Below are 24,874 nucleotides of genomic sequence, written 5' to 3'. Positions count from 1 at the left end.
TAGCAGTCACGTTCTTTTGTGTCCTGCTTGTCTAATTTGGACAGCATACTGTCAGCCATCGAGTCAAGGGCAATTTCTTGCCCAGTGACTAACTTTTGCCACAAAGAAAGCAAATTCTTTATGGAGGGTCTTCGATGATCATCATCTTGTCAGAAGTAGATTGGTGCTGCCAGGAGCAGACATGTCTCATTGTCATGAAAAGTCTTATGTTATTAAAATATCTTACATGCCATATTATGTAATATCTAAAGTGTTTGAAGACCATCTGTCTATCTAAAATATCATGTTTTCTAGACTGCTTCCTGTTGTCTGCGGGTGATGGCATCTTTAGGAGACATTGAGAAAATTGAGATAATGTCAAGTCCTGGGAGAGCTGCTGTATTATTTGTTGTCCAATCTTTATGAAATGGGAAAGTCCAGAGCTTATCTGAGGTCATGGTTGGAGTAGTCTGTGAGGCTGGACCGTTTCAGCTAGCAGCTCTGAAGTTGTTCTGGATGCAGAATTTTGAGGAAACTGCAATACAAGCATTCTGAGAGGCTGGATCACCTGGGCTACTTGTTTTTTTTTTTTTTTTATCAGTTTCTAAGTCTTTTCTTTTCTGAAAACACACAAACTTTTAAAGGTAACATACATCTCTGTATTAACACAAGTATAAAATTTGTGCTGTGACAAGTCAGCTAAAGATGATATTCTGTTTTATGTTTGAGCAGGTAAAAGGCATCTGTCAATTTTATAAGTATGCTTGGACTTTATAACCAAACTGTAATGAAGAGTCTGTGACGAACTAGATTTATCATGCCTCATCCAGTCTGAGAGCTGTTCCCATGTCAGTCAACACACACATCACTAACTTGTAGTTCTTCCTGGCTTTTCCCTTCATGTCTGCATCCAAGATCATTAGGAGGTCTCTCCTAGTCTGATCTTTACTAAATTTGAAGGGATCCAAGCTTTTTGTTTCCTGTGGATGTAACATGTTTCTTGACTTCCATTCTAAGCCAAGATATCTCTAAAGTATATAGGCTGGTTTAATTAAGCAGTCCCTCTATAATCCAATGTCTCTCAGCAGCTGTTGCTTGCTCATCAGCATTCAAAACTTCAAAGTCAATAAAGCACCATACAGGATCCAGATGCCCTATTTATCCCCTAACCTGATGTGGCTTATTTTTTTTATTACTTATTCTTTCTTTAAAGACTTAACTTTATTATTTTTAGACTATATTTTGTTCCTATGACTGTCTATACCCATTTTTTTCTTTAGCATTGAAGTTAAGCACATTTTTTTTGGGGGGGGGGGCTGGACCTGCCTTTAGTAAGCATCTGAAGCATTCTCTGACCATGTGCACCAAAATTGAAACTGCTAGGCCGTGGATAGGCCCTGTGCCACTCAGTTCTGGCAGCTGGCTCCACCCCCTTGGTTCTCTGAGAGCCTAGCCTCATGTAGGCAGGCGTGTGAGGGGAGCTGTGTTTACTGCTCCAGCTCTTGGGAGTTGCTGAGCCCACTTTCCAGAGTCTCTGCAAGCAGCAGCTGACAATTGTGAGTGCTCCTGGAGAGGTCCAGGGGCAACTGCAGAGAGGTACTGACTGGCATGACTTCTCTGTCCACGTGGTCATGCCATGTGTTGGAGCACCAAATGTAGCATTTTTCTAGTTACTTTTTATAAATAAAAACTCGGGAATCAGATGTCTGAGTAAGAACATGAATGATCAGAGAATCAGTGGAGAAGTGACCAGTGACCTCCTCCTCTCTCTCTCTTTCCTCAATCCAAAAAGGATGGAGACTCTCTCCAAACCATGCCCTACTACTTCCTGTGTCTCTCTATCTGTCCTCAGTCCTCCAAAATCTCTATGGCTAATTCTGGTCAGTAGTAGTTAGCTCCGCCCTCTGATTCAAAGCAAACTTTATTGGCAATCTTGGGAGTGTCAGAATATGATCACAATATCCCACACCATATTTCCCTTCCTTCTGGTTTCACTTCCACTTATTGGGCCTGCACACCAATGTTCACACTCCCAGAAGTTTCAATTCTAGTTGTGCCTTGACCCTTTAGGGACAGTTGCTGCCCATGAGACCTCATGCAGTGACACCTCACACCCATCTGCTGCTTTCCAGCTCGATTCTACTCTTAAAATATATGGACTATTTTCCTGGTAGAAATCTATCCCATTAAACTTACTGAATACTAGTCAGACATGGTAGCATATGACTTTAATACCTGCAAAGGCAGACAGATCTCTGTGAGCTCCAGGCCCGCCTGGGCTGTTAGAGAGATGCCTCAATAAACAAACCAACAAATAAATAAAAGCAATACGCCTTTCTCTTTCTCTGCCCTCACAGAACTCCCCTCCCCCTTCCAGGGCTTCAGATTGCTCTGGTTTCTTTACAATGTGTGAAGATTGCTGATACCCAGAGGCAGCCCCTAAGTGTCATGAATTGAGAGGTGGTGTGAAGACTGTTGTTTCATAATTCTTAGAGAAATGCAGTGTGCATATTCAGAGCCTGTGAGGACATTGCTCACACCACACTGACCAGTATACCTGACTTTGGAACTTGGCTTTGTACTCAATAATTCCTATCTTTCACAGACATGGCTCTCATGAGGCTGGCAGTGGCCATGGCTCCTCAAAGCATCCATTTCCCTTGTCCCCCAAGGACTTCCGTGAAGAAACATTTACATTAACCTATGTTTTTAGATACAAGAGCCTGTGCTAAGGAAAGTGAATTACATGGCTAAGCAGGTAGAAAGCAACCACCCTCTTGCACAGGGCCCTCACCTTTGAGCCTGTCCTCACCCCTGTGATATGTAAGGAGATTGCATTATGACCTGGCATTTACTGCAAAATAATTTTATTGTGTTCTGGTGTCGTAGGAGATTAGATAGTGCTAAGATAGTATGTAATGGGTAATGATTGCAGAGGTCAGAAGGCTTGCAGATACTTTGATTTATTCTTACTAAACCACCCGATTTTTAGGAAAAAAATAGCCCAGGTTTCCTTTTAATTTTCCACAAGAACTTTCTTTTTAAGAATCCATATCCATCTGGGTACCACTCAGATGTCATTGACTATACACATCTATCCATTCTGTTAAGGAATTTAGAACTAAAGACTTCATCTGTCAGTAAGTTTGGTTGTAATAAGAAATGATTTTCTGTAATACTACTTTTCCTCCAGACAGAAGTTTAATAAGTTCTTGTTTCTGAAGGGAGATTTGCAGTGTCTGTGAAAAAATAGTCCTCCTTTCCTAGGCAATGTAATATGGCGTCTTCTAACTTCCATCATGGGGTAGTCCTGGCAGAGAATGGTTGTTTGTGGCCTTCTTACAACTTACAGCTATCTTTTAGACAATTTATTCATGGAACCAGAGATGTATAGAAAGGCAAAAGAGACAATGAAAGCAATAGCCTGTGTCTGCTGGGCCATTATTAGAGCTTTTGATACAGACAGTGCAGCTTCTGAACTGAGACGCTCACTCAGTCACTGTGGAGCCACGGTTGCCCGGGTGCCGCAGAGAACAATGTTTAGAACAATGACTGACAGGTAGAATGTTCACACTTGGTGTTGCTGTGACCAAAATTCCATCAAGAACAACTGAAAGGAGATGATATTCGTTCTTCATCTGAGAGGATCAAGCCTGCTGTTTGGCACCATGCATATAGGCAGAACGTCCTGAGGATAGGAGAATGTGCAGAAGATCCAATCTCAGGGAAGACAGGAAAGAGAGGAAGAGAACAAGCAAATGGGCATGTAAGGACATCCCTCTGGTTACTTCCTCCAGCTAGGCTCTGCCTCCCAAAGATTTACATTCTCCCCAAATGGCACCAGCATCCAGAAACCAAGCATTGGAGACATGAACTGGGGTGTGTTGCGGGAGAGGGTATTTCCTATTTCAACTATGGTGAATGTTTATGGTAGACATGCATCAGCAACCTTTCTGAGAGGCACAACAATAGAGCTGTGGTCTCTGGGAGAGATGCCCTGGGTTTCTTTTCTTTTGGATGCCATTTCCTATCTGAGTAGAGGGATCTCTCCTCATTTTCCCAACCCCAGTGCTTGATACAAGCTCTCATGCTGGGCTTTGTGGTATAGGACTGGGGCCATGATCTTCCTGAACAGTGATGGGCAAAGAGCAGGTAGGAGAAGTGTTGGTGGGTTGATCTTGACGTGGGGGGAATGGGGCTTTTTAAATTCTTCCTCTCATTAAAGATTTACTTACAGAGGGTTTTTTTTTTTTTTTTGGTGTTTGTTTTTTTTTTAACATTGTGCTCTGGGTGGCTGAGGCTTACTTAGTGAACTAAAAAAAATCACTAGCAATTAGAAGGGCTGTGAGAACCCATTTCCCTTTCACGAGGAAGGCTTCTGTTGGTTTCCTTAGTTGCCGGAACTTGACTATCTGCAGCAAGGTAAGGGTGGAACACAAGAAGCCAGGAGCTTCTGTCTGCTGCAAAGCAGAGTGAACGCGAAAAGAACATTGCTCCTCCCTCCCAAATCAGAGCCCACGGGGTAATTCAGCAAGCTGTGCTGTTGATTATTTTCTGTGCGTTTACAATGCTGGCTATTCATTTCACGAACTATAATAGAAATAAGAAGGGAACTTTGAAGGATGAGTGAAAGCCTGTGAACTGGGAAATGAGAGTGGGAATTCAGGAGACATCTTAATTATACCTCTCTACGTAAAGCTGCATATTTGTCTGTATGTAGAACTTACCCCTTTGAATATAAATATGAAGACATAAGTTAAACTCTAGCCTTTCAAAGACCAGTGGATATTAGTTTTAGTAGAATTCAGAAGACCTGGTACTGGGATCTGGCACTCAGTAGACCAGAGTATCTTCTGATTCTGTCACTAACTTTCAGGGCCTCCTAGACTAGGCTGTATCAACTTTATCACCATTGATGCTTTATGCTGGATGATATTTTTACAGTGCCAGACTGCCTTGTGCATGATCAGTAGCAGCCCTGGCCTCTACCCTGTGAATAGAAGTATCACCCACACCCATGACAATTGTATCCGTTGCTTCTTACATCACTGTGAACACAATACCTGACAGTAATACCACGAGAGAGAAGATTTATTTGGTTCCATGACAGAGAAACACTGGCAGGGGGACTGAGAGGGAGGCTCTTCCCATCATGATGAGCAGGAAACACTGGCAGTGGGAATGGGAGGGAGGCTCTTCCCATCATGATGAGCAGGAAACATTGGCAGTGGGAATGGGAGGGAGGTTCTTCCCATCATGATGAGCAGGAAACATTGGCAGTGGGAATGGGAGGGAGGCTCTTCCCATCACGATGAGCAGGAAACACTGGCAGGGGGAGTATGTGGGAGAGACTAGTCACATCATATTGGATGTGGAAGTGGAGAAAAGAGCATTCTAGCCCTCAGCTGGCTTTCTTCTTCTCATTCTTTTCATCTCGTCCACTAGCCAATGGGGCAGTGCTACCGGCATTCAGGGTGGGTCTTTCTCCTCATTCATCCTCTATGCAAGTCACCTTAACTTCACAGCAGGGGGGGCTTTAATCTCCCATGTGCTTCTGTTGGAGAACTACTATTTTAGACCAAGTCTGGTTCTCCTGATAATTAGACAGTGGTGGTCCTACAAGAGCATCGGAAGTTCACTTCGGATCTGACAAATCCCAACACCACCGTCAAGATAACACACCAAACTTTCATAAGTGGTAGACAGCTTGTGTTAATCCAGATGGGTCTAAGTGAAACTGTTTGTAACTACAGTTCTTTCACTGTCCCAGCTTGCTTCCCTGTTGCTATGATTAAAACACTGTCCAAAAGCAACTTGGGAAGGAAAGGGTTTATTCCAGCTTGTAACTCCCAAATCACAACATGTCATCGGGGGAGGGCAGGGCGGGAACTTATGGCAGGAATCTGGAGGCAGAAACTGAAGCAGGGACTAAGAAGGAGTGCTGCTTCCTGGCTTGCTCACGTTGGTTTCTTATACAACTCAGGACTGCCTGCTGGGGTGGCACCACCCAAAGAGGTCTGGGCCCCCCTAATCAATCACTACTCAAGGAAATGACCTACAGACCAGCTTGATGGAGGAAACTCTTGAGCTGAAGACCCTCCCTCCAATATGACCTAGCTTGCTGCAAGTTAACCAACTATTTGTTTTGTGTTTGTCCAGTTATCAAATACCAAGAGTTTTGTTTATTGGTTTGCTTCTACTGATTCCCGAGGACCTTAAAATACACACGGAATAGCTCTGCCTTTCACCAAACTCTACTCGTATGGTGAGGGGCAGCAGAGGAGTGGTCTGCAGGGACTTTGCTGAAATGACTTTTTCCCCCCCTTCCCACAGGGATTCTCACACTAAAGAAAGCAAATGAACTTCTGAGCACAGGCGTGCCGGGCAGTTTTCTGATCCGCGTCAGTGAGAAGATCAAGGGCTATGCCCTGTCCTACCTGTCTGAGGAGGGCTGCAAACATTTCCTCATAGATGCATCTGCCGACTCGTACAGCTTCCTGGGTGTGGACCAGCTGCAGCACGCCACTCTGGCAGATTTGGTGGAATATCACAAGGTGAAGCCATTCACATGCTTTAATTTGCCTTGGGAACTAGTGTCACTTAGATATATAATAAAGACAGGCATGGCTAGGCATACAGCTCAAGAGCAAGCAGCGGGAGGGGGTGGCACATTATTCCCCCTGATAATAAGGAATCTTAATTCTATGTCCTTGATCCTATCCTCCTGACATACTCAGACATATCCTACTGGGGCTGAGAACACTGGAGATGTGCATACTGATCACATCTGTGGAAGGTTCTATGCTAGAACGTGGGCTCTAGCAGGAAAGGGAAGCTAGCAGGAGGAAAATAGCTTTTAAGATTGTTTTAAGCCAGTATAGGTTTGCATAAATCTAGAATAGAGGAGTGATATTCTCTGAGGAGCTAGCAAGGGCATCTACCACACAGCTGCCACCTGACTCTGTGCTTTGATTGACAGGAAGAGCCCATAACCTCCCTGGGGAAGGAGCTCCTGATGTACCCCTGTGGTCAACAAGACAAGCCACCCGACTACCTGGAGCTCTTTGAGTGACAGCTCTCACCCAGATCAGCCTCCAGCCTCCAGCTGGGTTCTCCTCTGGACAGACACCTCTGAGGTGGACATTTGCATGTGATGCCAAAATCACTCTGTGACAGAGCCAACAGTGAACAATGTCTGTGAGGTCTAAATTGAATCCTCTATTCTGCATAAATGCTGGAGTTCAATTCAAGGGGATATGACCTCTCCCTCATTCTGAAAGGAAGAGGGAGAAGTGTACCCATTTCAACAACATTCTAATACGAAGATAGGACCTTGAAGGATATGACCCTAATGATGTATATAAGATAAAATAACAAGTGTAAATTGAAATCTTTTTAGCAATTAAGGTGTTACTGTAAAAAAAACAAACAAACAAACAAAAAAAAACAAGTGAACTATTTTGTGATCACATGCTCCGTCTTTGGTATGCACTCAAAGGTCTCAGTCTCCTGCTTATGTGAACTTCCATCTTGGCTTTATTATACTGGGGAAAAAATGTCCTAACTAAGGGCTGAGATTATCCTCAAAAGACAACCTTTTCTGTATGTGTTGGAGCCAGGATTTAAGAGCTAGAAAAGCAAGTCCCGATTGGGAACTGAAAGAGAAGTTTTAGTACCTGGAGAGAGAGACTTACCATGTACAAACAAACAAACAAACAAACAAACAAACAAATACAAACAATAACTACTAGATACAGCACACACAGTGGCAGGAGGGACCTGCAGCATCTTACAGCTTGCTCCTCATTTTGTTCTGCCTCCCTCACCTCTATCTGTGAATACATACAAAAGATGCTGTGTGCGGCCGGCCGTGGAAGGACTCATGTATTCATGGTCCAAAGAGAAGAACAGAGCGAGTGTCTTGGATACCACCTATTGAAAGTTGAATTGTGTCCCACATCAAGAAAACACAAAGTACTGACCTCTCTGTACAGGGGTGTGACCTGATATGGAAATAGGGTCTTTGCAGACAAGATAAGTAGAGTAGGCCCTGACTCTAATGACTGGCATCTAGACAAGGAAGAGAGATTTAGAGAGAGACACACAGAGAGATGAAGGCTAAGGAACCACAGAGACGGAGAGTGAGTGATGCAGCCGTGATCAGAGGCTGCCAGGGATGCTGGAAGACGACAGCACTCAGGGTAGAATCTCCCTGGAACTCTAGAAGACAAAAACACGGCCCTGTTATTATTGTTTGCACCATCACTGCAGCCTGCTTGCCTTGAGAACTGTGAGGTAATAAACGTCAAAGTCACCGGATATATGGTAACTTTTTACAGCACTCTCAGAAAACTAGTGCAAGAGTTTATGCAGCCGCAGATCCCACACACATTTCATGGGCTTGTTTCTTGTTACAGTCCTCACCCTCACTATGAAATAAAACTTGGGTATGGGAAGAACATTCCAAGCAATGCTGTCTAGCCCTGGGACACAGATTTATTCAGCCAGGAATCTCCTGCCCTACATCATCCTTAAATCAAATCTCCAGCCATTTTTAGCTCAGATCGATGAGGTGGGGCCAACCTCTGGATGGTGACCAAGGAGTGTGCGAGTCATTCAGTGTCATGTTTTCCTAGGAGGAAGGAACTTTGCCCACAGCTAAGCCTATCTGTGCTGTTTTTGAACTTGCCTTTTAAGCAAAGTAGAAAGGCGCTACAGTTGTTCCTTGGGTGCAGCAGTCAAATGCACAATGAACTGAGGTAGAGGTTGGTGTGCACGCCCATGAGAAAACTTTGAAATTCAGATTACAGTCAACTTGGTTCTTAAAATATTCCATGTGGTTCATATTGTGAAATTTTTATAAGGTACTCCTTTTAGCTTTGTTTCCATGACTCAGTGGTTAGGACATCACTCAGAATCTTTGTCCTGTTCCCATCTCTCTCCACTGTTTTCCTGGTTATCTTGAATGGGCTCTTTACCTATCTATACTAGTTACTTTTCTCATTGAGGTGACCAAAATACCTGCCAAAAGCAAGGTGAGGAAGGAAAGACGGGTTTATTTCCGCTCACAGTGTGAGCGTGCAGTTTATCATGACGGGGAACCCACAGTGGCAGGAGCCTGCCACAGCTGATCACGTAGAACCACAGTTAGAAAATAGAGAGAGATGAATGATGGTACTCAACTAGCTCTCTCCGCTTTACTCAGTGTGGGATCCGGCTGATGGTAGGGTGCTGAAATACTTATGTAGGCAGCATGTATGGCTATGTCCAAATATATCACTCTGTGTTGTGGCCAGAATAAGATTAAGAAAGAACTCAAGCCAGTTAACCTAATGTAATAGCAAGAGGAGTATATTTGAGTTCTGTACTCTTTGATCTTATTGGTATCGACACACAAAGAAATAAACTGTCTAGTGTTCGGTGATACAGTGGCCAGGAGAAATATTGAAATTCTGAGGGCAGGAAATGGTTTACAGAATTGGGAAATTCAACTAAATGGGCTAAGGAACCTGAATACTCACCCTCATTGTCCTGACAGTGTCTCATACTAGGTATGGTCTGAGGTGGGGTCCAACCCTGGCCTGGTCTCCTGTTTCTGCTGTGTCAAAAAGCCTAGAGTCCTGCCCTTTCTGCTCAAGGTTTTTTAATCCAGGGTGTCACCTTTAGACTGTCGTACAGGTTTCCAATCTCAGGGACTCAGGCCTGTGGACACTTGTGTCTTGGGCTAGAGCCAAGTGCCAGCCCTGGCCCACATTGATTCTTCTTTCTATCAGGAAGACTTTGGAAAGTCCCTGCTACAGTCACCTCAAATTTTCTGGCCTTTATATTGCCATGGCAAGCCAGGTGAAGATGTGTCAGCTCAAACATTACCTAGGCTAAGGAAGAACACAGGAACAATTGGACCAAAAGGAACCAAAGGGGCAGATCATGAACGTGTTCCCCCCAACTATCTCAGGGCATCTCTACCCAGGATTTCCGATTTGAGCCAAGGCTTTGCCATTGGTCATTCTTTGGTGGACTAGCATTGTTCTAGTCTGCGTTCTATTGTGATAAACACCATGACCGGAAGCAACCCAGAGGAGAAAAAGGTTTACTTGGCTTACACATCCCAATCATCGTCAATTACTGGAGGAAGTCAAGGCAGGAACCGAAGCAGAAGGCAGTGAGCAATGCTACTTGCTGGCTTGTTCTCAGGCTTGCATTCAGCTACCTTTCTTACACTTCCCAGGATCACCTTCCCAGACCTGGCAGGAACCAAAGTGAGCTGGGCCCTCCCACATCAATCATCAATCAAGAAACTACCCCCAGAGACTTCCCTACGGGTCAATCAAATGCAAGCATCTTCTTCATAAGGCACATTTGTGACCCTTGCACGCATGTAGTTTGGGGCTCACACTAGTTTGAGTACAGAATACACACAAAATATTTATAGAATGACAGGAACATATCCATGGAGCTTCTTTCCTTCTGTTTTGATTAGAATGTCTGAGGGGACGGCCTGAAGCTAAGAAGGGGTTGAAGCATGCCTACCCCGGATTTTCTCCTCCTGAGAGCAGCAGGAGTTTGGCTGCTTGACCACCTTGCCTGGGCACCAACAGACCCCAGCAATTAGCTTCCCCAGGTGGGGACACGCCCTGGTGCACACAGCAACCGATAAGAGCTTGCATCTCAAGGCTCAGAGGAATGGTTGCTGCTTGTCTGACCACTGAAACATCCCAGGCTGGACTTCCTCTCTTTTCTATGACATTATAAGGTGTGTTCCCCTGGTCCCTGCTGCTCCAGAGTATGGAAATGAAGCGCCGTCCATGTTCTTGCCTCAACCAATAGGATACCACCACGTGGATCCAACCGGCCATTTTTCCTGGGGTATAATTGTTCCCTGTCCTCTCCTAATAAACGAGCTGTTTTCACACACAGTTTCCCGGGTGTTCTTTGCCATCACACTCACCGATGCCCAGGATCATCCTGCACCCTGATGTGCTTGGACCCGCTCACCCTCTTCCCGACCCCAGGTTGGGCTAGTGTGCAGTAGTCTGACCATATACCAGAACAAAGTAGGACTCAGACAGGCAAATGACTTTATTTCAGGGAGCATTATATTCATCTTTCTTAGAATGCAGCTTTTTCCTTATAATTATAGCTTTTCCACAATTATATCTTTAATAGTTTTGTTTAAATTGTGTTTTCTTGTCCTTTAGGGATAGATACTTAGGTTTCTCTCCTTGATTTCTATTTTTACAATTTTTTCATTAGCTTATACCTCCTTTCTGCTGTATATTAGGAGAGCTACTCATCCCTGAGTCTGTGGAAGGAGAGACTGGATTTCCTACCATGTTAAATCTGTGCTCTACTGTGGCCACTCCACAGTAACACTGACATGTTAATTCCGTGTTCTATGTGACCACTCCACAGTAACACTGACATGTTAATTCCGTGTTCTATGTGACCACTCCACAGTAACACAGACATGTTAATTCCGTGTTCTATGTGACCACTCCACAGTAACACAGACATGTTAATTCCGTGTTCTATGTGACCACTCCACAGTAACACAGACATGTTAATTCTGTGTTCTATGTGATCACTCCACAGTAACACTGACATGTTAATTCTGTTTTCTATGTGATCACTCCACAGTAACACTGACATGTTAATTCTGTGTTCTATGTGACCACTCCACAGAGCAGGGCGGTGGCCCACACCTTTAATCCCAGCACTTGGGAGGCAGAGCCAGGTGGATCTTTGTGAGTTCGAGGCCAGCCTGGTCTACAGAGAGAGTTCCAGGACAGGCACCAAAACTACACAGAGAAACCCTGTATGAAAAAAAAAAAAGAACAAAAAAAACCCCCAACAACAACGATTGACCAAGATATATGTACACATACATAATTGGATAATGAAGCAGCTTGACATAGCAGTAAGAAAGCCCTGCAGTGGGCTTAGGACTGTGTCCTGCCTAGATCATCGATTAGTCATGTGGAATCATAAAAAGGAAAAAAAGCTGAACCTGCATGAGTTTTACCTTCTAAAATGAGTTACCGAAGTCGCCTGGGTTCTGAAGATTAGAAAAGAGTGACGTCAAGTGCCCCGCATAGTGAAAGCCTCCTAAGTGTACCACTCGCTGTGAGTGTTCCTTCATGAAGCCGGCTTCTACAACCAACTGGGCCATGCAGCATGATGGCCAGTTTCCTGGAATCTGGGGAACTATTTTAAGGGTACAAGGGACGTTTTTGAACTGTTGAGGATATAATAATGATCTAGACAGAATGCTAGCTAGTTGACCTAAAGCGAAATGGACCAGTTAGCTTGGGATTGAAATGGCAAGGGAGGGGAGGGTCATTTCCTAGTGGTTTTGACAACCCTGAGGTTAGCAGTAACCATCTTTTGTCTCTAAGTTGGCAGTTGTCAAATTGACTCAGTGGCCAAGACATGCCTAATCATAATCTCCAAGTTAACATCTCCTTTTCGAGGAGAAGACGTATGAATTTGGAACCTCCTCTGCCTGTCTACCCTACGCTAGTGGTGCAGATTAGGCCCAGTGCACATGTCCATCTAAGTCAGTTGTGCGTTTTCCTCAGTGGGAAGGTTGTTCCATTCTGAAGACTCCCCAGCAAGTCAAAAATCCCAGTAACACCCCCACTCCAGCACTGGGTCACAACAACCAAAGTGGCAATGCCTTCTTCTCCTTGGGGGTCTTTCTCAATGGTGTGAAGGAGTCTTACACAGCGTCTCACCCAGGCCATTCTGGCTGTTTCTGACAGCCCTCCATACTGTGGACGTCGTCTTTATATGGCTCAACTTTATGTGAGAGTTGTTCCAGGGGATAAAAAAGAGAAATTAAAAAATATCCTCAGGTTTTAAATTTAATTTGGGTGATATACTATTTTTTTGTCTGTATTTCAAACAGTTAGATTCATTTAAAATGTCTTTAAGACCTCAGTGGAGAAAGATCTTCTTGCAGGTTTTCAACATGGGTTGGAGGCTGAGATTGGTGGTAGATGTGGACGTTAAACGGACTAAGATCCGAGACAGGGGGTGGGGGGGAGGAGCTACCAGGAGCACTGGGCACACCTCAGTGTGCACAAGTGTGGTGGCAGAACAGGGAATAAATTCGGGTCTCCTAACCACCCACACCAGACTCCTAGACATTCGGTTAGTTCTAGCAGAGAACCCCCACTGGCTCTTGACAAATGTTGGGGAAACAGTGAAGGGAGGAACATGGCCTGGCTTCTCTCCACTGGTGTCCTGCCCTCCCAGACTGTGACATTCACTATGTCCTCCTTTCCTATTACCTGTTTCAGGATCCCTGTCCTCTTTCTTACTAGAACTGCCAAAAGATAAGCCCCGGGGGATGCTGGGATTGACTTCTGCAGAGGGAACCTTCAAAGGCTAAGCAAAGCAGAGGCATTTTAAAAGGTATCTCTGTGGACAGGAAATAACATATTCTGTGTGTTGGGGAAAAACCAAATCCCCCAAACCAACTGGCACAGACCCCACAACTTTTTGGCAGTAACAACAAAGCCTGAGTCTTGCCAGGAGAAACAGCTTTGAATGATAATACGTAGCTAGCGAGAATGTAATCACCGGGAGCTCAGGCATCAGTGGGCACAGGAGCAAAACACACCTGCCCTCCTAAGAAACTGCCCAAGGTCATGATCTCATCAGCAACTCCCAGGAAGAGTCAGTCCCCCTTTAAACACGAGGATCCCCCCATCTGACCTTCTATTTGAGAGTCTTTAAACCTCACCTTTTGGGGTCCTGCTTAAGAGCCTGGCTCTGAGGCTCATCTCTCTGCAGTTGGAGAGGTGCAGGTGGCGGGGTTGTGTGGCTCTTCCTGGTCTGCTGGGTCAACAAGCTTCACTCCTCTTTCTTGTTTCTTATGTGGGGCTGCAGGAGCGGAACAGTGGGAAGAACACACACAGAGGATGGAGGTCTGGACTTGCCTGACTCAGACTTCTTTCTGGTAGGATTAGATAAAATAATAGAGGGTTTTTTTCCTGAAACAAAGAGTTAAAATTTTGGGAGCTACTTACCTAGTGTGGAAGAAGGCAAGGTGTCCACACTTATGTGTGCTGGAAAGCACAGGATTGGAGAGATCCAGCACAAGGATGTGACGTATGCCACTGAGAGTCATTGTTTGTTGACAAATATTTAACAGAAGGCTAGGTAGGTGTGGTGGCTAGAGTTTGGGAGGCCTGATCTGTAGCATTAACTGTCAATTCTCATTCTAGATTCAATCTGTCATCATCAAAGAGTTGGGAAGAGCTGCTAACAGCTCCCCCACAACAGCATCATTAGCAGTACTTGGTTGGGACCCCAAGTATATTAAAAGGCAACTGGACTGCTTACTAAGCAAGGTACAGGGACAGGAATAGAGTAAGTCTCCAAAGAGGCCTTTGACTAGGCAGGCATCTGGTGGTGTCCTTTCTTTGTAAGAGGTAATGAGCCTGAGTTGTTCAGTTTCATTTCCACTTTCCTTTGCTGTGTAAGTTTGAATTCCAGCCCCCTTTTAGGTTTAGTGGGGCCTCCTCCACCTTCATTTACATAAGCTTGGGGTTCCATCTCCTCCCAGGTGGACAGGAAGTAAGGAGAGCTAGGAAGAGTTCAGAGGACCAGGACTGGATCTTCCTCCAGAGTCCTCACCTCCTGGCTTCCTGTCACCATCAAATTAGGAATGTCATGAAAGGATGAATGCATGGAGGGATAGATCCACTAATGAAGTTAGAGACCCCAGAAGCCAATCACTGCCCAAGATCCCATCCACTGGCAGCCACATCTGTAACAGATGAGCCTTCAGGAGACATTTCAGACTGAAATGGCAGCTAAGCTAAGCTTTAAGATGAAGGAAATTGTTTCCTGTCCTCTTCACTTACCCTCAGTGACATTTGAAATTAGACTTTTTTCAAGTTATCATACATAATAATGGGCTTCACTATGGGCCCTCAACGTGTGTGCACACATTGTGTGTCTTCCTCTACTGCTCTCCACTTTGGTTTTTTAGAGAAGGTCTCTCAGGAAACTTGGAGCATGCTGGTTCAGCCAGTCTGGCTAGACACGGGCCCCCAGGCTTCTCCCAGCTTTGCTTTCCATGCATATAGTGTTGGGGCCAGAGGGGATCTGAGTTCACGTTACCCACGGAGGCCTTTTTCTAGTCCTCTCAGCAACTGTTGAAATCAATTCTTAGTGAGGTGTGCTTGTACACAACTGTAACCAAGGCACTTGAGGGTCTGAGGCAGAGGGAACAGGGGGACTTTCAGCCCATCCTGGGCTACAAAATGAGACCTTGTCTCAAGAAACAAACAAAACTCTTATTCCGTATCATAGACATCTGTAACGTATACGGTGCGAACAAGTTTAAATGCTGATTATCCTGGAGTCATCCAGGGCCTGCAACACCAAGAGACATCTGAACATTTGATGGCTGCCTCTACCCTTGTGGGATAGCAATCCCCCTGCCTCGGTGAGAATATCAAGTGTCAGTCACAAATCCATAAGGACCACTATTGGGAGGCAACAGTTACATGCCCTGAAGGCTCTAAAATCACAGGAGTATGTGAATATTGCAAAGGTAGCGTGGAAATGGGTTTCAGAAATCATTTTTCAATTTCATCTAACTAAAAATTAGCATGAGTGAAATGTCAAAAGTTTCCTTCTATCTTGGTGGTTCTCAACCAGGAGTCATGCTCCCTTTCCTTGAGTATTTGACAATGATTGGAGACATTCTGGTTGTCAAAAACTGAGGGGGAGATGGCCCTGGCATTCAGTGTGTGGAGGGACTACAGGAATGTTGCACAGGACAGTCACCTCCCCTGCTAAGTGATCAAGCCCCAAATGTCAACAGCGCTAACACTGGAAAGCCCTGCTCTATGCATAAAAGAATCTCCCCAAACTCAAGACACTGCATCCTTATCCCAGGAAGAAATCACATTCACACATTTTATTAGCTGTGCAATGCCACCTTTCATTTATGTCTCATGTTTTAATTAAACTTTATAAACTACCAGTACAAATCAATACAATGCTTTTTTTTTTAAACACACAGCTTGAGTGTTCTTGAAGCGTTTAAACAATGAATTCACTGTGGGCAAACAGAAGGCACGGAGACAGAGGAGGTAATTAGCTCATGCATCTGGTGCTGGCTAATAAATAAATAATTTGCACATAGATGTAGAAACCACTCGATGGTAACCATATTTATTTTTTTAAAAAAGAGTTTGAAGTTGTAAGAAAATGCGAGCTTCAGAAGTGTCTTGGCAACCAAGCAACATTGCTTATTTTAAAAATAAGTTGTTTCCACATGGCCAGGAGTGAGTGAAAATGTAGCAAAATTTCCCATCTCGCTGGGTTGATGGACTGGTCTTTCACAAAATATATGTATATATTTTTTTCTGCATTTTCTTCTTATGGAAGCCAGAGACCAGGAAGAGCACCCTGCTTTGAAAAGCGATAGTTTGGTTCATAACTTTGGTTTATTCAAACAGGTAAGAAAGTGGTCCCCATTTCTCCTGAGGAGAAGGCATGTTCTCTAGGAAACATACCAAGGTCTTAGTGTTCCTTGATGGTGGAGATGACAGTGTCTTTTCCTTTCTGTAGTGTTTGATTGTTCCTCTTCGGATAGTCGTAGACAGTTTCAATATACCATTCTCTCGGCAGCTCCACACATTGCCTTATCTTTGAGTTTGGCACATCCTCAGATTTGCGCCCAGATGTTGGCACCTGAAGGTTCTCTCACACGCCTCCTTGCCAGTGGTGGTGGTGCACACCTGTAATTTCAGCACTCGGGCTGCTGAGGCAGGAGGACCATGATTTCAAAGTTAGTTCAGGCTCTGTGTCCAGACCGTCTCAAATAAACATACCAACAAAAACAACAAAAAATAAAAACAAATCTTAGAAATCGTACAAGTGTATATACTACAATGTGCTCCTACCAAGGCTTGCCAATAGGTAATTAAATAAGCACGATACAAGCAAAACAAAAAGTGCATTTTTAGAATAGTGACTAAAGATAACTGAAACGAGAGGGTTATTTTTTGGTTAATATTGGGGGGATGACAGTGTTGACAGTTTGTTTCCAGGTCTCTTTGATTTTGCTCATTGTCCCCTGGAGGGTGCTCCTGTCGGATCTCTGCACTTCTCACAGGTCCTTTGCTCCTTCTGAGATGTGGGTAGTCCTGGATACCAAGGCCCTCTGATGTAATCATTCCTAAGAAGAGAAGCCAGATGCACGCATCTCTTCTAGTGAACTTTCTACAGAACTTGTCTGAGGCTGTGACTATTTCGGTGAGCAGGGACAGAGGGATCATTTTGCTGTAAACACAGTCACTGTCACCCTACACAGGGCCAACAGAAACCGGAGACTCTCTACTTCCATCTCTCCTCCTCATCAGATTCTTGGTCACCCTTTGTGGAAGTCTATACCTTATTGCATCTACTTTTTCAGAACAGCCAACGGCAAACAACTGGAAGTCTTCGCTGATCTGTGCCTGGGAGATCATGTCTTTTTACTGCCCGCTTTCTGCTTCTGTTTGCGAAGGTGAGCCTCTATTTCATGCCGGAAGACAAGCATCCCCAGCTGCCCGTGGGATGCCTCATTCATGGCCTTGGATTGCATGCACATCTTGTACTGCTCAGGGGTCAGTTCATCCATACAGCGCTTCTCATGCCAAAGGTGGAAAAGTCCCCGCACAGGTGTGCGTACCACTATGAGGTTGCTGTGGAGATACTTCCGGTACAGGTGTACATCTTCACCACCCCAGCCTTTGATGTCCAGGTCAAATCCACCTGTGGGAACAGAACATGCTACTCAATTGTGTGGCACATACTCGGCCTCCGTGGATTTTTCATCAAGAGCATGGTGGGGGGTGGGGGTGGGGTAGGGGGAGGTGGATAGGGAGATAACTTGATTGGTGGAGTACTGGCTTTGTAAGCATGAGGAACTAAGTTCCACCCCCGCCCAAGAACACATATTGAAAAACTTTAAAACCCAAGAGTGGATACCTGAATGGTGGCTTGCACTTTCAAGTCCAGCACCAAGGAGGCAGAGACAGGTGAATGACCGGGCCTTGCTGGTCAGTCAACCTAGCCTGCTTGACAAGTTCCAGGCCAATGGGAGACTGTCCCAAAATTAGAAATGTGGATGATACCTGAGGAGTGATATTTGAAGTTGTCCCCTGGACTCCATGCCCCCATACACACAATGAGGAAGTATTCAGGGGAGGTGCCATTTGAAGCACATTTATCCAAGTTCCCAGTGTCATAGACTTGAGATGGGCATGACCAACAGGAATGATCTTCATGGCAGACCACAAAAACTTCATCACATAACAGGCTGTTGGACAGGATTCGAAGAATTGGGCTGCTTGAAAGAGCCATCAGTAGTACATATGAGTAGCTCTGGCCCAGGATTAAGAGCTTCAGGGGCATCCCTCCTTTTGAACTTGACACCTTGCAAGGCAAACCCTGCATTTTCTGTCTGGGCGTGGCTTCCTTCTATCACTGTATCCTGTCCCAAACATTCTCATGTGGCCTCTTTATCCCTGTCCCCATGCCTTAGCTAATACTGCTCTGGTCAGGGCCAGTTCAGACTAGAAAAACTCAAGACCAGAAACCCTGAGTGGTGTGGTTTATGAGTGACTGTGTCCCTGCAGTAGGGGGACAGCAAGAAGAGGGAGATCACAAGCTGACAGTCAGAATTTAGATCCTTTTTTTTTCTAGCAAAGTTGCTACTGAACTTGACAAGGTTTTTTGTTGTTGTTGTTGTTCTTTTTTTCTGAGACAGTCTCTTGCTGTACAGTCCGGGCCTTGAGTTTTTATTGCTACTGTCTTTGCCTCTTAAATACAGGGAATAGAAGAATGAGGCTACATGATGATGCCTGCCTGACCTTTGGTGTTTTTAAAACCTCTAATGAAGTAGATAGCGTAACCAAATAAACTAGAATATTGTCCTTAGCATCTCTTATTAAATACCAGGGACATACATACACACACACACACACACTTGCAAATAAGGACACCGTTGCAAAGAATGGCATCCAAGGCAACTGAGGAGCTCTGAGGTCACAGCAGTGGCCCCCTGAGGAAGAACACCCTCTTCATCTCATTGTGCTCACTTCTTGAAAGATATGTAGTGACCTCTATCTTCAGAACCCAATGCAATACGAATCCAAACGTGATAAACATAAGAGCCCTGGCACATATTATCACCTTCTGCACACCAAGCAAGGAAACAATAGTTTTTTGAAATGGGAATTATTTTTAAAATTTGAATATTATTTTTGGGAATCTGATACGCATATAGTCACCTAGGAATGTTTGCCTGGAGACAGGACAGAAGACCTGCTGGCTCTTCAGAGTAGCTGCCACTCAAGACCCGGCACCCTGGCCTTCTGCCGCCTCCTCCGCGACACAAATCCAGGTGGCTTGACATTATTCTCATTTTAACCTGGTGATATCTATGGAACAACATGTACTTGGGCCTGCCTCTGCTACCTACTTTCAAAATGGGAGAGAGGGATGAGGTACCTGAGAGGCCTGAGGAGGAGTCTCTCCATCGCTTCCCAGAGAGAAGGGCTTCCTCAGAGTGCAAGCCAAGGTTTGGGACCTGTTCCTTCTTGGCCTAGGTGTGTAGAGTCAAGCCTATTCCTCATTTCCCACTTACTGTGAGGCCTCAGGAGGTCCCTGTGCCTCTGAGCACTGTGCTCTGTTCTGCTGGAACCCATTGGTTTTTCCTTTCTGAGTTCTCAGGCAAGCTCATATGTATTTGCAAATATGTTCATTTAATCTTCTATATGCACACACATGTATGTGTGTGCCTGTGTACATTTTTGTGTGTGCCTCTGTATATGTACATGTAAACGTATGCATGTCTGTATAGATAAGTGAGTGTGTATGTCTGTATCTATGTGGACATGTGTGCATGTACATCTCTGTGTGTGCATGTGTGTCTGTGTTCAAACATGTGTCATTGAGCACGTGTGTATATACCTGTCTGCATCTCTGTGTCCATGCATATCTGTGTGTCTATATGTGTAGAGATGCTTGAACATGTGTGCTCATGTTGACAGCAACTGCATACTCAGAGCTTAAAGTGACATATGGGGTCTTTAAATAAGGGTCACCAGAGTGAAACATGGGTCTTCTTTGCACGTGCTTTTCCCAGAGTCTCCTCTTTTTCCTCATTCCTGGGGGCTCACAGTGTCTGTCCTATTAATGTTACTGGGTACACCTGAGAGACACTGGTGTATATGACAAGGTCCCAAGTGCTGCTGCCTGTGACCAGAGGGGCAGTACTGTTTGGGGAAATGGCAGCATCTTTACCCAGAGGAACCTGCAGACTGCTCGAGGCCTGCAGGACAGTGGCCTCCAGGTGGCAGTAGACTCAAGCTTTAATCTCACCTATGTTGATGAAGTCTGACCGGTACTGACAAGTCATCCCAAATCCAAAGTCCCTCCAAAATCCAGTCTCCTTCTTTATAACCTGCAAGGAAAAAAAACAACTGTCAGAGAGAGAGATTATAAAACTGATATTTACATACTTAGGTGAGTAGTGCTCAATACTGACTCCCCCCGCCAACAAATAGGCAAGATGGAGGTGTGTGTGTGTGTGTGTGTGTGTGTGTGTGTGTGTGTGTGTGTGTGTACACCAAAAAGAATTGAGTTTGGGCACCTTTGGCCAGGATGTTTTTAGGGTGTAGGCATGAAAACATGCACACACTCTCTCGCACACAACCAAAAACAACCTCAGAGAGCAGGGTTTTTGAGTAGTTGGTGCCATGGAAAAGCCACCTACATGTCTGGCGCTTGGTCCTCGTGCTAAAGAGATGTGAGGCTGGGCCCCTTACACAGGCCTGGGCACAGAGCCCGCAAAGGGCTCAGGAAGTTGAGACCAGGCCTGGGAACAGCTTAGAATTCACAGTCCAACCACAGGGAAAGAGAGGAAATACCCAAGATTGGTCCTGGCTCACTGGCCCTGCTCCCTCCGGCTGGCTGAGGAGAGGGTAGGTCTATAAAGGAAGAAGCTGCTCCAGGAAGCTCCTGCTGGATGTGCCAGCCTGCAGGGTGGCCGAGAGGCCGGCCAACCGGTTGCTGAAAAAAATCAGGGCAACACACTACTGCTCGGTTTCTTTCCTTGGAGAAAATTACCAATTTGCTGAGGCAACAAAACTTAAAAAATAATAGAGATCAGCATGTGCGCGCGCGCGCACACACACACACACACACACACACATGCACACGTGCACACACACACATGCACACACACACACACACACGCACATGCACACATACATGAATTCTCATACACACAGGCACACACAGAGGCACATGCACACACACATATATGCACACACAGATTTGTCATAAGTAAGTCTGGAAATGGGTTTGAAATCCTTTTAGCTCCTTTTCCCCCATGATCTTTGCCATCTCCATAGGTGCTTAGAAGACAGGAAGTCGCCTCCCGGGGAGAGGGAAACAGAGGGCCTAGGGGAGTCCCTATGACTGAAGCCTGGCTCTGTTGGCTGCTCATCTCTACCAGCTCAGGAGAAAGGGAGGGGATCAGCTGCGCCACTGGCCACTCGTTCCACCTCAGGCTGGCCTCCTGATTTCAAGCCCCCATTTCCTTTTCTATACAACGAAGAGTTGAGCTAAATCCCAGCTGGAGAGTCTTCTAGCTCATTTATTACACCACCGTTATTCCGTGTTCTAGAACCTTCCCACAGCCTAAATTATATTTGATAAATGTCTTGCAAAACAATTAATGAATCTTAACTTTCTTAACAAGAAGAAAGACTTCTTGTATGCCCAAATTCAATAGTGCAAAGGTTATTTATGTCACCCTTCTCTTACTCGTCATTGCTCAGGGTGCCAGCCTCTTGTCTGCCTCCTCTGGCCAATGCCGTACAATTGCCAGTCCTCATTTCCCCTCTGTACTGTGACCCTGGCTCAACTTCCTTATAACACTAGCAGTGAAATGATCCCATGGGTATATTTGTTTCTCAGTTTGTGGTCTTCAACTATCACCCTTGGGGGATTTCAGCCAGAATCCTAGTCCCCTGTGTCGCCAGCACCCAGAACACTGCTCACCACACAGCTGTGCAATTAGTAGATACTTCCTTAGTGGATGGAGGAGGAACAGTTCTGAGGTAACCATGGCTCCTAGCCTGTGGAGACAAACATGCTTCAAGTGAGAGACACTTGTCAGCAAGAACCTCAGCAAAAGCCTAGGTGGACCGGTGGGGACAACTGTCAGGATGGCGTGGATTGAGACCAACAGGCAAAAATGTCCTCATGCTCTTGAGGCCTAAGGCACCAAGTGTGGCTCGTACACATTGAGACAGGCACAAGGAGTCCCACCATTCTGCACAAGTGTTCAAATATATACTCCAATGGCTCTACCACGGGATAAAGACTAAAACTTAAAAGTTCCTGACCTCTTCCTCTATTTCTAAATTCCCTCAATCTATCGACAGGCGCCACTGTCACTTTCAAGTTGACCTTCGGTGCCAGCCTCCTGTCCACTCTTTCTGTAGCACCTTCCTACTCCACAGAGGTTTGCAAAAGACTGTGGGACCAAGTATGCCATGTTCTCCTGGGTTTCAGGCTGGGATCTCCCAAGGAAGTTTCTAGAATCGCAGATTTGTGAGCCAGTCATGTGACAGGGGCTATTTATTTTTTATTAGGATCAAAACACAAATCAGCAACTCCCTCTAGAGTTGAGGGGAACACAGTGGCCTCACAGCTGCACAGCAGCCTGGAGCCCAGGCAGTTGTCTGTCTGATTTAATGGTGGTGGGTTGGACAGATGCCTATGAAGTAATCTGGATCTTAAAATTAAGTTGGTAGCAAAGACTTTGGACAGACTATTCTCTCTGAATCAAAGAGTGTCTCCCTAGAACCGAAGCTAGATCTGATCAGCCTTCTATGTCCTAGGAATGCTTAGGAGCTGGGCATGTTCACAAGCATGTGGCCCGCAAACTCAGAGCCCCACGCTTATTGCAGCTGTCTTTAAATTCTGAACACTTTTGGAACAAGGGTCTGCGTTTTGGTTTTGTTCTGAGATACTCTACTGATATAACAAACCCTGCCCATGAGTACTAGATACACTGAATTGCAGCAATTTCTGGGTCTGACTCTTTATTATTTGGGAACTGAAGGCTGGTGATCACAATGCAGAGGGTTCTCAGGGGGAAGGCCATGTGCCCTCTTCTTGAGACCTCTGCAAATGGAGGCAGAGTGATTTGCTGAAGTTCACTCAGCCTGCTGCAACAGAGCTCGGGGCTAGGATTCCCATGAAGATCCTGGTTTAATTTCTTAAGAAATAATGTATTCTGGAGCCACAGGGCCCCAGAATTTATTTAATAATGGGCTCAAATCTCATCTCCTTCTATATCTCCACATAGTCTCATTTTCACACATCTTATTAGTTTCTGGATAAAGGATGACAGTGTCTTCTAAGGGGTTCACGCTGGACACAGACCCACTAAGTCTTTCATTTCTGGGATCTAGAATCTTGGTCCTCCTTGAAGCACACTGAAGCCAAAGGATACAGTTCCTTCAGCTCATCATCCTCAGTCAAGCTTAGCCTCATAGTGTGGCACTCACATCTATCCCTCTCCCAGTCGGCAGCTGCAGGAATTGCAGCTAGTGAACTTGTGCCCTCTGAACCTGGACTTCTGCATGTGTGAACCGAGATGTTGATGCCACTTACCCTGCTGAGAATTATGGAAGACTGCATAGTCACAGTGAAGGATTCTCCAGTTACTTTCGTTACTTAGTAAGTATATGTTTTCCGCATAAACAGAACCAGTCTGCCAGGGTACACTGCATATACTATGCTCGTCAGACAGCGCTAAAAACTGGAGCACATGTCAGTGGTTAAAATGCTCAGTAAGTCCAACTGCCAAATAAAAGAGCTCAACTGATTGAGGAGCTGAGAAATGGCTTCTTGGTAAGGTGATTACGTCACAAGTGTGGAGTCCAGTGTTCAGATCCCTAGAACTCACATAAAAAGCTAGGTGCAGCGCAGTGTGTGTCCCTACTGTTCATTGTCCAGGCAGAATAGATAGATCAGGGAGCTACATAGTCAGAGCTTGGTGGAGAAGGGAAGAAGGAGGAAAAGAAGAGAGGAAGGGAGAGAAGGGGGAGGGGGAGGGAGGAGGGAGGGAGAGAAAGAGAGAGAGACCCTGTCTCAAATAATAAGGTGCGGGGAAGAAGCGGGGACCCACAGGGAATAAGAATAACATAAGAGGGTAACAGGAAGGAAAAAGGACCTGGATACATTAATACATGTATGAAATCGTAAAAAGAATAATTAGGGAGGATTAAGGAAGACACTTGCTATCAGCCTCCAGGTTCACACACACAAACTACTTGAGGCAGGTAAAGCAGCGCAGGTGTAATCAAGAGAGGACGAGGGCAGTGAGAAGCACAGTCACAGACACTCAACAGTGTCCCCAAGCCACGAGTGTCACTGCACGGCGGACATCGCAGTCTGCATCGAACGCCGAGAGACTAAAACTGGGAAGGTGGCGGCCTGGAGGAACAGGACAGCACTTGGAGACTGTGAGCAGCTGTGCTGTATGATGACGACAGGCTGCCTGGGGTAGCGATGGAGCTGGTGTCATCGGCCGGGTGCTGGGATTAGCTGACATCTTCTTTGCAACCAGGTTGGGTTGGTTTATGGAGAACAATTAGTCCCGACAAGAAATCAGAGTTTGCAGCCCTGTGCTTGAGACAGTCTAACCTGGCTCACCAGATTTGCATACATCTCTTCCCAGCTGCATGCCCTGTGGTAACACACTGGTGAGTCCAAAATAAGCCACAGTGGGATTATTTACACCATAGAAATTGGCGAACACCATCACCAGGGCTTTTTTTTTCTTTCTTCTTCTTTCCAAGAG

The 24,874-nt window shown here is 45.3% G+C and overlaps 2 protein-coding genes across 9 annotated transcripts in view; one reads left to right on the top strand and one right to left on the bottom strand.

The window, feature by feature from the left end:
• Positions 1-10,891, top strand: part of Sh2d4a (SH2 domain containing 4A) — a 67,522-nt gene extending 56,631 nt beyond the window's left edge. The window contains exons 8-9 of the mRNA XM_016007951.3: positions 6,313-6,533; positions 6,959-10,891. Of these exons, the coding sequence (XP_015863437.1) occupies positions 6,313-6,533; positions 6,959-7,051 (314 nt within the window). The 3' untranslated portion in view covers positions 7,052-10,891. The remainder of the gene's footprint in view (positions 1-6,312; positions 6,534-6,958) is intronic.
• Positions 10,892-15,901: 5,010 nt separating this feature from the next.
• The window catches only part of Csgalnact1 (chondroitin sulfate N-acetylgalactosaminyltransferase 1), a 329,328-nt gene continuing 320,355 nt past the window's right edge, over positions 15,902-24,874 (bottom strand). For all 8 annotated transcript variants that reach the window (XM_076553249.1, XM_042262475.2, XM_006989566.4 and 5 more), the window contains 2 exons: positions 20,374-20,455; positions 15,902-17,760 (listed from right to left, as the gene is read on the bottom strand). In XM_076553249.1, coding sequence (XP_076409364.1) covers positions 17,471-17,760; positions 20,374-20,455 — 372 coding nt within the window. In that variant the 3' untranslated portion in view covers positions 15,902-17,470. The remainder of the gene's footprint in view (positions 17,761-20,373; positions 20,456-24,874) is intronic.

The sequence above is a fragment of the Peromyscus maniculatus genome, chromosome 17, assembly GCF_049852395.1.
Source record: "Peromyscus maniculatus bairdii isolate BWxNUB_F1_BW_parent chromosome 17, HU_Pman_BW_mat_3.1, whole genome shotgun sequence".
Classification (NCBI taxonomy): Eukaryota; Metazoa; Chordata; class Mammalia; order Rodentia; family Cricetidae; genus Peromyscus; species Peromyscus maniculatus.
The sequence above is the reverse complement of the archived record's forward strand: the minus strand, read 5'-3'. Positions and strand labels throughout refer to the sequence as shown.